The sequence below is a fragment of the Toxorhynchites rutilus genome, chromosome 3 (assembly GCF_029784135.1).
Source record: "Toxorhynchites rutilus septentrionalis strain SRP chromosome 3, ASM2978413v1, whole genome shotgun sequence".
NCBI lineage: Eukaryota > Metazoa > Arthropoda > Insecta > Diptera > Culicidae > Toxorhynchites > Toxorhynchites rutilus.
This window is the reverse complement of record NC_073746.1, coordinates 231,401,732-231,413,315: the sequence shown is the minus strand read 5'-3', so window position 1 is coordinate 231,413,315 and position 11,584 is coordinate 231,401,732. Positions and strand designations below refer to the sequence as shown.

General features: G+C 38.7%; 1 protein-coding gene across 3 annotated transcripts; it reads left to right on the top strand.

Moving 5' to 3' along the window:
• The first annotated feature begins 4,466 nt into the window (after nucleotides 1–4,466).
• Nucleotides 4,467–6,147, top strand: LOC129778700 (MYG1 protein). 3 transcript variants are annotated; one of them, XM_055785770.1, is made up of 3 exons: nucleotides 4,467–4,669; nucleotides 4,729–4,916; nucleotides 4,972–6,147. In XM_055785770.1, the coding sequence occupies exons 1-3, from the start codon at nucleotides 4,622–4,624 to the stop codon at nucleotides 5,711–5,713; spliced, it is 978 nt and encodes a 325-aa protein (XP_055641745.1). In that variant the 5' UTR covers nucleotides 4,467–4,621; the 3' UTR covers nucleotides 5,714–6,147. The 3 variants fall into 3 exon arrangements, with proteins under 3 accessions (XP_055641745.1, XP_055641744.1, XP_055641743.1); XM_055785769.1 differs by having other exon boundaries at nucleotides 4,726–4,916; XM_055785768.1 differs by having other exon boundaries at nucleotides 4,471–4,916.
• Nucleotides 6,148–11,584: the final 5,437 nt, after the last annotated feature.

Here is an 11,584-nt window from a genome sequence, read left to right as displayed (position 1 = left end):
GTACACACTCACAGGATAGAGACAAATCTGCAGACTCAGCCAGAGGGGCGAGTCCAACGAGACGAACGAATGAGCGTTAAAAGGGAGCGATGGCAAAAAAATACATTCATTACGATTTGTTCGCTCGTTGGATTCACATGCAGGCTAAAAAGGGTCCTTTTCAGGATCGCAAAATTATCTTCAATCTAAAGAGTTTATTGTTTTGTTATCACTCCATATCCCCATCTTGTTCGGCTAAACCTTTCTGTTTAGCAATTGCATTTGCCACTCGCCACAGCTTTCACAGTTGGAAAATTTCTTCCCATCCAGCTTGTGACATATTTTACAGTAAATTACATTCAATGGCACGTCGCATTACCACCACTCAGTATCGGATTGGAGGTAATTTTAACCTGTAATTGAACATTTGCGATGACAGTGGTACAGTGTTGACTTTCAATGTGGGGTCATAATTTGGACCCCGAACTCTATGTTTACAAAAATGTCCAACTAAATATGTCGCACCTGTAGGTCCGTCCAATTAGCTAAATGTCGAGATAAGTGTAAATTACTGTACTTTCAATCTAGAAGCAATTTAAGAATTGGTGAAAATCAATAAGCTCAGAACAACTGCCAAATTCACATACTCATCATATCCTGGCAAATAAATTATGAAAAAATCAATTTGTGTTTTATTATTATTTTGGATATTGTTTTAGAAAGCATTGAACTGTATTTCCTAAACTCTTTTTTGGAAGGTTTAATGGCCCTGAAAAGCGCCTTGTTTTATGGAATGGTTCCAATTTAGAAAACTTTGTACTCGTGGTTTTGAAAAAAAAACCTTTTCGAACGCCATCGATGCCGCCTTGTTCTGGATTTGCCACCAAAGCAGTTTGTATAAAGAACAAACGTTTTTCTTCTGCTACATGCTGCCGTTTTGCGATTGCGTTTGCCACTCGCTGCAACTGCCTGTTGTTGTCTTGATGTCCACCGAACCGAATGTGGTCTGTTCTGAATGCAGGTTTTCTTATCGTCGCGAGCAGCTTTGTCAGTCAACTCGATCACTTCAGCGGCCGAAACTATATAACGCCGGCTAGGTGGACTGGTGCACTGGTACTAACGCGCTCGGCCTAGCTACCCTTGCGGGGAACTCCAGATCAACACGGTTCGAGCGGGATTTTGCCTTTCCCTTCACTTTTCCTCCTTTACCATGACCAGACATGGCTGCTTGGGTTGGTTTGTTGATGTGTTGTGATGCGAACCGATATGGTGTACGGTTTGAATGAGAATGATCGTTACGGCAGCGGAGCGGGGATTTTTAAGCTGACTGGCTGGCTCGAGAATTACACATGTGTGAGACTGCGACCAATGTTTCGTTCATTTTTTCTTTTTACTTTCCAATCGTGCTTCATTCTATTTCGTTGCTGCTCTGGTTGCCCGGTTTGGTCGGTACGATTTGAGGAGCACAAAATGGACCAATCAAAAATGGGCACATAGTGCATTTTGACAATGCTTGATATTTCACAATTATTCAATTATTTATCTCAAGAAAAATGAAATGTTATTCGTAATGATAGATGCGTAGATATATTTCCTATCAATTGATGCAAAAACCTTTGCGATCTATTGAGAAATGCTCGAGTTATAAGCGTTCCAAATCTTGCATTTTTTCCTACTTGTTCAGTGCCTAGATTTCCATTTCACCCCCTATATCTTCCGGTTAGACGTAGTCCTACGTCAATATAGCGCCCTTGGTCCCGAGACTATGAAAACTATAAAAAACGAATACAATCAATAATGACAAAACCAAAATCAAAAGTCTAATGTTTTGCGATAAAGAACAAAACTACCACTGTTCAAGAAAATCTGGGAACCACTATATCGGATTGACATGGAATGGCTGTATGAAAACAGTACGGAAGAAAGCAGAAGGGAAATTATTTGCTTACAGCGTGAAAGAGCTTGGACACAAGCGTATTGTGTTTTGTTTACAAACAAAACACAGTAGACTTCCAAGATGGCTGAAGAATGTTTTAGCAGGGGTTGGACATCAATTGAATATAGGCTACCCAAAATCAAAATCAATATGGCGTCATTTGTTTACCAATATATCATTTGCAAGGATTGAAATCGTTGAAATCACGGAGATAGTAAAAATAAAGAAAAATGCGTAGTAAAAATGAAGAATAACCGGACCGTGTTGTAAACAACAGTAATTGACAGAACCAATATGCCAGTGAACCGCAGCAATATTGGGTACACTGGCAATATGAGGGATTTGACGTTTTAGTCATACCCCTGAGTTTTAGCAAGATGGCCCACCTTAGGATATACTTCTATGCGCCTTGGGATATACTTCTACACTCGAGGAAAACATTAGTAAGTGCAGCTACCAAATCTTTAGTAGTCAAAACATTGGTAAATTGTACACATTTTTTGTACATGTTACCAAAACTTTGTTGAACTGATGTCAGATGCAATATACATCCGTACCAATGATTCATACATTTTACTTCATAGCATAAGTAACCTTGAGTATTTTCATTCCTAGCAACTGTGTGTGTGCAATCGCCATTTGTCTAGTGGAAGCGAATCGATTCGGAGGTAAACATTTTGCTTTTGTTATGATTCATTTTAACTAAATATTTTCCTTTTTTAGCTTTTATTTATAGAAAACAATAGTAAGGGTTCACGCAGTCGTAAAAACTACACTAGCTGATGAACAATATGCGACGGCGGAAGTTCCACAATCTTAAACACATCGTCACAACAACAATGATTCTACAGCAGTGCTTGGCGACGATACCCAGCGAAAACCATCACCATCATTACCACCGACAGCAGCCCATAACTTCGGACGGAGGGAAAGCGATATATGTGTCCCATCTGCGATATCATTTCCTTCGCAAATCACGACTTCACGTCGCTCAACAACAACAAAAAACCGTGTCCAAGGATAATGAGGAGAGTCAGTTTGTGTGAAAAATTTGCTCCAAGGCGCTTCATTGCTGCATCGGTGCAAAAACCGACCCAACTGAATCGGTATAATGTGCGCATATGCATGTCTCTCCATACTGATTAAGTTAGCCGATCAAACTATCGGCCGTAAAATAATCTGCAGTCTGCGGGGGCTCTATCAGACACCCGTAACCAGCGTGAGCCACATCAAGGAAAACGAAGAGCGTGCGACATGCATTATTGAGGATTACTGTGCCGATTTGAGGAAGCAGGAAAGGGAAAGGAAAACCTACAGGAAAAGTTTTTTCAATAATTTAATAAAATTAAGAATAGAATAAGAATATTAATAAGAATAAAAATATTCGCAATACAAAATAATTATTTGAAAAATAGTTCGAAATTGAGCCAACATTAGACCTACAAACTGTAGTTTTGTTTGGCATTTATGCCTACCAATTTTTATTCGTAGGATGTACCCAAGGCGCCTAAGTGTAAGTTGATTAGGGGAGCGGTATATGAAAACAGTACGGAAGAAAGCAGAAGGGGAATTATTTGCTTGTAGTGTGAAAGAGACAGACTGATCACGAGAGAGCTTCGGCACTGGCGTATTGTGTTTTGTTTACAAACCAAACACAGTAGACTATCAAGATGGCTGAAGAGTGGTTTTAGCAAGTTGACCCACCTTAGGATATACTTCTAGACGCCTTGGGATGTACCAATGATTAGGGTGCTCATACACTGTTTGACCGAAGCCAAATATTTGACTCTTTTTGACAGATAAAATTTGGTCGACGTGTACTGATCAAATGCTACACAAAACACAACAAGCAAATATTCAATTTTTGGATGCCTCGAATACTTTTTTAGTCTGTTCTTCGAACCTGTCGGTACATGGTTAGGTTACCTTGAATATTTCAGTCGATTTTATCCATGTTCGGTGTTGGACATTGTTTAACACTGTTGAATATTTAAGAGTGGCAAACAAAATAGTGTTTGTACAAATATCAAATCAAACTTTATCTGTCAAAATATATCAAATATTTGACCTCCGGGCAAACAGTGTACGGCCACCTTTAGTAGGGAAGAAAATGACTAAGGGTGCTCATACACTGTTTGACCGAAGCCAAATATTTGACTCTTTTTGACAGATAAAATTTGGTCGACGTGTACTGATCAAATATATGCTACACAAAACACAACAAGCAAATATTCAATTTTTGGATGCCTAAAATATTTTTTCAGGCTGTTCTTCGAACCTGTCGGTACATGGTTAGGTTACCTTGAATATTTCAGTTGATTTTTTCCATGTTCGGTGTTTGATATTGTTTACTACTGTTGAAAATTGAAGAGTGGCAAACAAAATAGTGTTTGTACAAATATCAAATCAAACCTTATCTGTCAAAAAATATCAAATATTTGACCTCCGGGCAAACAGTGTACGGCCACCTTAACGAATTGATAATATTAACCAAAAAATTGATCATATATACTAATTATTCCTCTCAGTGTAGGCGCCTTGGTAAAGGAAATATGTTTCGCTATCTGTCAAAGTTGCATTGGAATCTCGTGATTTGTTCAGCAAAACTAACCGCTGTTTCAAGGCATCAATCGCTTCCAGCTTTCTCCAGTTTCATTCCCTATAGAAGCTGTAGAACGTTTTTCATTTCGTCAAAAATGACTACCGATGTCCAGAATCCTAAACGCGCCAAAGAGGATAGCCAGTTCACGATTGGTACACATGATGGTATTTTTCACTGCGATGAAATTTTAGCGTGTTTTATGCTACAGCAGCTTCCAAAATATGCAAACGCAAGCATCATTAGGACTAGAAATTCAGCTCTTATCGAGCAGTGTGATATTGTGATTGATGTCGGCGGTGAGTTCGATCGGAAAAAGAATCGATTTGATCATCACCAAGGTTGTTTCAACGATACCATTAATTCGCTGCGACCGGAGATCCAGTGTACGCGGGAAATCAGGTAATCAGTTTTGTCTTAAATCTTTGTACTATATTACATTATCGCTTCCATACAGATTGAGTTCAGCCGGTTTAATTTACACATATTTTGGAGAGGATGTGATTCGCGAAATTCTTACCAAGAATTCCATCGATCAGTTCAGCGAGGAAATGATTCGTGAAGTTTACCGGAAGGTGTATGATAATTTCATCTCTGAGCTCGATGGTATCGACAATGGGGTACCGATGTTCGAAGGAGAGCCAAAGTACAACATTAACACTCATTTGAGCGCTCGTGTGGCCAACTTTAACCCGGCTTGGAATGAGGAAATTAGCGATGAGGAAGTCACTAAACGTTTTGGGAAGGCGAAAGAGTACGCAGGCCGCGAGTTCGTCGAGAAAGTGTTGTACTACGCAACACAATGGTGGCCCGCCCGGGAACTAGTTGAAAACGCGGTGAAGAAGCGATTGGAAGTTCATCCGTCAGGTGCAATTCTTGAGCTCGAAAACTTCTGTCCCTGGAAGAGCCATTTGTATGAGCTTGAGTCCAAATACGGCATAGAAGGAATTCCAAAGTATGTGGTTTATAACAGTAAACCGAATGATTGGCGCGTCATATGCGTTCCCCTTCAACCGGCTAGTTTTGTGTGCAGAAAATTCCTCGCAGTCCCATGGCGCGGAGTTCGGGACGATAAATTAGAAGAAATATCCGGCATCAGTGGGGCTGTGTTTTGTCATCAAAATGGATTTATTGGCGGAAGCAAAACTCGAGAAGGCGCTTTCCGAATGGCAATTCGTAGTTTAGAATTTGGAGAATAATAACAATGAATTATGATAATGTTTGTCCAGTTTATCTCATAGATAATATTGATACAGTAGAACCCCGATTATACGCGAGCGGATGATTTGCGATAGCGAGTTCCATAGTAAATCTATAGCCCTTCCCGGAATTTGTGAGTGGCAGGTAGACACTTGCACTTTTGTTTTGGTCATGACTCACATTATCTGACTACTGATGTACACGACCTTACAGATGGATAGTTTAATGATAGTTTAATAGTAATTGATGAAACGTAGCTTTCATGTCGAAATATCTTTTTTTCGTCTGCACCTCATTTTTAGTCCATTATCGCGTTATCCACGATTCTCGTTATTTGCGGTGATCTTGCCAGACTTCCGCGGATAATCGGGGTTCTACTGTATTTCACAGAATAAAAAAACGAATAAACGTTCCAATCCGTATCGATGGAGAATTTTTGAGTAGTTTGATCACTCATGCCATGTCATTCAAGTATCTTGTGGTCTGGTTCGACTTCAAATGTACTTCCGTTATGGGTATCTGAATGAAAAATACCAACAAAGAATAGGCTTTCTTCGTACAATTATCGGCACCTGATAGGGACCTCATTCAGAAAATCTTATGATGTTGAATCGAACAATTATTCTCTCAGTGATGCAGTATGACAGTTTCTATTTTCGATCAGCTGCCAAAACACATCTCATTAAACTCGAGCGAATTAAGTACCTTTGTCTCCGTATTGCGTTGGAATGTATGCTATCAACGAGCACAATGAGTCTCGAGATTTTGGCAGGCGTACTCCAACTAAAAGATGACTTCAATTTGTTACATCTTCGGTTTCTCAGCCAGTGTGAGGTTATGAACCCATTGGCGATCGAAATTTTTGAACAGCTGATCGAACTGAACTTTCACTCTGGATGTATGAATTCTCCCCTGTGCAGGTTGTTCCTACTTCGTATATTCCCAATTGTGTTTTTTTGTGTAAGCACGTAAATATTTGCTCATAAATTTGGCTCACCATATTGCACTGCTACTAAAATCGTAGGCTAACTTCAATGATAGTTTTTATTCATTTTCGGCGAATAATCAATAGAGTGCCGTGTTATGAAACATCAGAATAATAGCAAAAACAATATTACGATCATAAGGTGTTGGACAGGTTATTCCAGACGACATTGGAATATATTCCATCTGATCATCTTTAGAAAGGTTAAATTTATCTTGGTCACATTGAATTGATGTTCATGACTTCCAGTCGGACGTTTATTCGCTCTGATAATAATTATGTGGTCCTCACAAAGCATATATTCCAATGCCGTCAGTTCACTGAAATTCTTCGCATACCGTTTGATGATAAGGTAGGATGTTGATAATCATTTGCTGCGATACCTACAGTATTCATTCGACACTATGAAGACTGAATACCTGAAATTAACCAGATTCAAGCATGCAAATCTGCGGTCAAAGCAGTACATATGTACACTTGAGAGATGCAACAAGTTTGAAGGGATATAAAAAACATTAGTCGTTCGATAAATCTACTGCCACATATGTCGGAAGTCCACGATATATGAATAACATACGTCCATACTAATTCATTACATTTATTCGCAACGAAGAACGTAACCACACAGAATTGAATTAATCAAATATGTGATCCGTTTTATCTACAAAATAAAAAAGGATCTTAAATTCCATTGAATTCGAAAAGTGTTTCGTGAAATCACTAATTGAATTATAATTAGAAAAAATATTTGAAGAGAAATGTGAATGTTCAGAATTATTGGAATCTAAAAAACAGGAAGTGGGTTATATCTATGGTATAACCGCAATGGTGACGTAGGACTATCGTTGATTTAGTGATCATTTGTTTGAAGTTGAATCTGAATCCATTCTGAATGAAAGAATAAATGAATATTTGGGGGACTTCGAAAACGAGAGCGTTACGTTGGAGGTACGAGGTTTTATGCATCCAATATTGGATATGAAAATATCCTACTGATGGGGAAGACTAATTTTCAGAAGCTTTCATACTAATTGCACTTGATTGAAAAATAACAACCAAATGTATTTGATCGCAGTGTTATATATTAGAAAACATTTTTAAAAAAACCCTTTCTCATGGATGTATTTTTCAATTCCCAGGGGAACTGGCAGATTATTTTTCAGCAACGATAATAATTTTCCGGAATCTTCTCGATGCTGGATGGCATTTAAACGGAAGAAGTTCCGCACGTATATATATCAATTCGTACAATAACGATGTTGCCTTGTCGATGTCGTCACGAAAAATGAATGCGTTTCACCACCAGAATATCGCTTAAGTATGCTTTTTGTGCGTGACTGAATCGAAAGAAGGTGTGGTTTACGATGACAATTTGGAAGGCAAACTAGAGGGGAATGAACTCTCTGAGTTTGAAACTTTCGGCGACTGAGCAATAATCAATTAAAAATTATATAATTTTCGCGATGAGAAACATTCTCCGTTGCGCGTGCATACAATATTGGATACGAAAATTATCTACTGATGGGGAAGAATAATTTCAGAAGCTTTCCTGTTAATTGCGATTGATTGAAAAATCACAAAACCAAATGTATTTGGTTGCAGTGTCATATGGATAGAAAACATTGGAATAGACTCTTTCGCATCAATGTATTTTTCCATTTCCAAGGGAACCGGCAGATTATTTTTCAGCAACGATTAGATTTTTCCCGATTTTCCTCGATACTCGAAGCCCACCAGTGGTTAATGCTAACTCGATAACCACCTGTTAATGGCACTTAATTGAAAAATGTTTGGTCGCAGTGTTACATAGATAAAAAACATTAAAATGAACTCTTTCGCATGAATGTATTTTTCAGTTCCCAGGGGAACAGATTATATTTCACCAACGATTGAATCTTTCCGGAATTTTCACGATGCTGAATGGCATCCAAACGAAGAGTTCCGCGCGTGTATGTGTGTGTGTGTGGCGACTGGTCCGATCTCTTCCCGGGAAACCATTTGCGGCATCACTCTCCTCCTGATGGATTCCCCTCTGGCCTAAGGTGCACAAACAGGCTCTTGATGACACCGTTCATTCGCGCTTTCATGATAAACGAAGAGCTTCACCACAACAGCGACAACATGCTCCAATCGCTGTTCAATTAGAACTGAGTGGATTTCCGAGTGGCGCTCGCTTATATACCGATTGGTGATTTCAATAGCCTGTTTTGAAATCAATTTTAAGACTATTGAAACAAATTTTTGGATCAAAAAGTAACAAGTATATAACGCGTAGACATTTTATCTTTCGAATGAAGTGTTCATCATACCATTTCGTTCAGTTGTTTAGGAGCTATTAGTGCTCAAAATCTCGGTCTCCGGCGTAACGCTTTCGTTTTCGAAACTTTGATTTTACACCCCGGTATAGAAATGAAAGACGTAGTCCTACGTCAAAACGATTTTGGGCGGGATGAGATTCGCCCAAATCTGCTGGTAATAAAATTAATCAATTACATCCATTACCCGTCTGCTGTTTATCGGGCGGGAGACGACAGCAAAATAAAATCGACACGAGACTGAGTCAGAATTAAAAATCCCTCGATGAGTGTCGTAAGATTTCAGTTGATCGTCTCTTGTACACTTTCCGATCAAGAACTCATCATCCGCTCTATGGGATGGGATTAATCGTTTGTGGCTTGCACTCACGATAAACCTTGAGTAGTAGAAGTAATGCTTCGAGAGTGCATACAGTGGGGATTCCTCTTTCATATTGCTTTTTTGAGATCTTGGTAACTCACCGTTCCAAGTATTCCTTCTGTGTACATATGAAGGATAAAATAGCATCGCCTGCTGGGGGTGATTTAAAAACATCCGACTAGAGGGATATACTTATTTATTGATCGTTGAATGTGATTTTTTACCATCACTGATCGTGATACTGCTGTTTTACGTCCCGAGTATCACCTGGACTGGTCAAAACACTAATAGCTTCGTCAATTCGCTGTTTCCGAGTTTTTGTAGCTTTTCTTGGAAACTGAAAACGCTCATAAGTTCTTACCACCACACCCTAGTGTCCACCTGAACCAGAGCAAATCAGGAAACGACATTTGTCGATAGAATTTCTGACCCGAACGGGAATCGAACCCGAAGCCCCTATCTTGGCGAGCGGCACGTTAACTACTAGTAACCTTAGCCTAAGGGCAAGGTGACATTGGCTCGGAGTACGCACGAAAATTTTATTGTACGAAGAGAAACAAACAATTTTGTTCGATAGAAGCTGGCGAATTCGAACGAAGTAAGGGGGGAAGCAATGTAACCACACCAATACAACTCAATATTGTTGTTTACTTTCACTGTTGCATACAATTCGTACGTCCACTTTCCAGTGTCACCGTCGTCTAAGAGCCCCCGCAGACTGCAGACTGACTTGTCGACCGATAGTTCGGTCGGCTTCTTAATCAGTACGGAGAGGTATGCATGTACGCACTAGAGGTGGGCAAAACGGTTCACTTTAATGAACCGTTCAGTGACCAACCGTTCACTTAAGTGAACTAGTTCTTTTGAGCAGTTCACTCACTCTTTTGTACAGTGGCGGGATATGTCCGATATTTGTTAGAAATAACTTAGCACAATAGAAAATCAAACTTTGATTTTGAAATTTTAATTTTGTTCGAGTCGTTATTCATTATTTTCGGCATAAACTAGCATTGTACTGCTTTGCTTACCATGTATTGTCATAAATGCTATAGCAAAACTGTACCCAAACCGCGAACGTCCATCTTAAAATTATCGAGCACAATATGATATAATATAAAACATACTTCATATTAGCGACGCGAATTTTACTGTTTAACAAGACTGTTTAAATCAACTTTCAGCTTTCAATTATATTTTATAAGTGAGGTAGATTGGCATAACAACTTACTGAAATATTTACTCTGAACTCCAAAATATGAAATTTGATAAATAATTTAACAATCCAATTTAAAACCATCGTATCCTGAACGCAACATAAAAAAAACGCAACAAGCGTTTTTTATGAAGCGACAATACCGACATATTATTTTTGTTGTTTCATGGGGCTATCGTTTGTTTCAATTTGTTAATTTGAGAACTATTTACCTTGCAGCACCATTCATCTATCACTCATTCGTTTTCTTTCCTCTTACGCACCGCTTACCGTACACAGTTCGTTCTGAACTGCATGCACAGTTCTGCCAGCGGTCAGTTCGTTCTGAACTGTATACACAGTTCAGTCGGCGGTCAGTTCGTTCTGAACTGTATTATCAGTTCATCATTCACCGTACACAGTTCGTTCTGAACTGGGTATACAGTTCATATGAACTGTTGCCCAGCAAAAAAGAACGGCAGTTCGTTCACTCTTTTGGGTGAACTCGTTCTTTTGATCAGTTCATGAACGGTTTGCCCATCTCTAGTACGCACATTACACCCTAAGATAAGATCAGACAATAGGGGGTCTTTTACGGACCAAATTTCTGTCAGATACGGACCAAATTTCTGTCAGTCGTTCTGATTTCTGATTGGTCGATTTCGATAAATTTTGTAAACAAAGTCGATTTTTCCAGTGTTGCCAATAAAAATAAATTACGTTGGGTTTCTATTGAATTTAGAAAAAAAATTAATTTAATTGATATTACGATACTTAGTTTAGAGGAAATGTGAAGGAATTGTATACACGTTTTACCTAATTATTTTGTTACTATATTTTGATTGAATTGAAAAATTTATATATATCCATTTCATGTCAAACCTATATAGTGCTCCTCAGATTTCCATGAAAAGTGGTAGTTTCTTTCTTTATTGCAAAATATTAGACCCGTATTTTTTATTTTTTCATTAGGGTGACCTTTTCTTATTTTAGGGTGGTCCGAAAAATCATTTTTTT

What these genes read in the sequence shown, in the direction of transcription:
- LOC129778700 (XM_055785768.1), top strand. Translation starts at nt 4,612, where the DNA reads ATGACTACCGATGTCCAGAATCCTAAACGCGCCAAAGAGGATAGCCAG. An exon ending in CAGTGTACGCGGGAAATCAG is followed by an intron (nt 4,917 to 4,971) that starts GTAATCAGTTTT and finishes GCTTCCATACAG; the next exon opens with ATTGAGTTCAGCCGGTTTAA.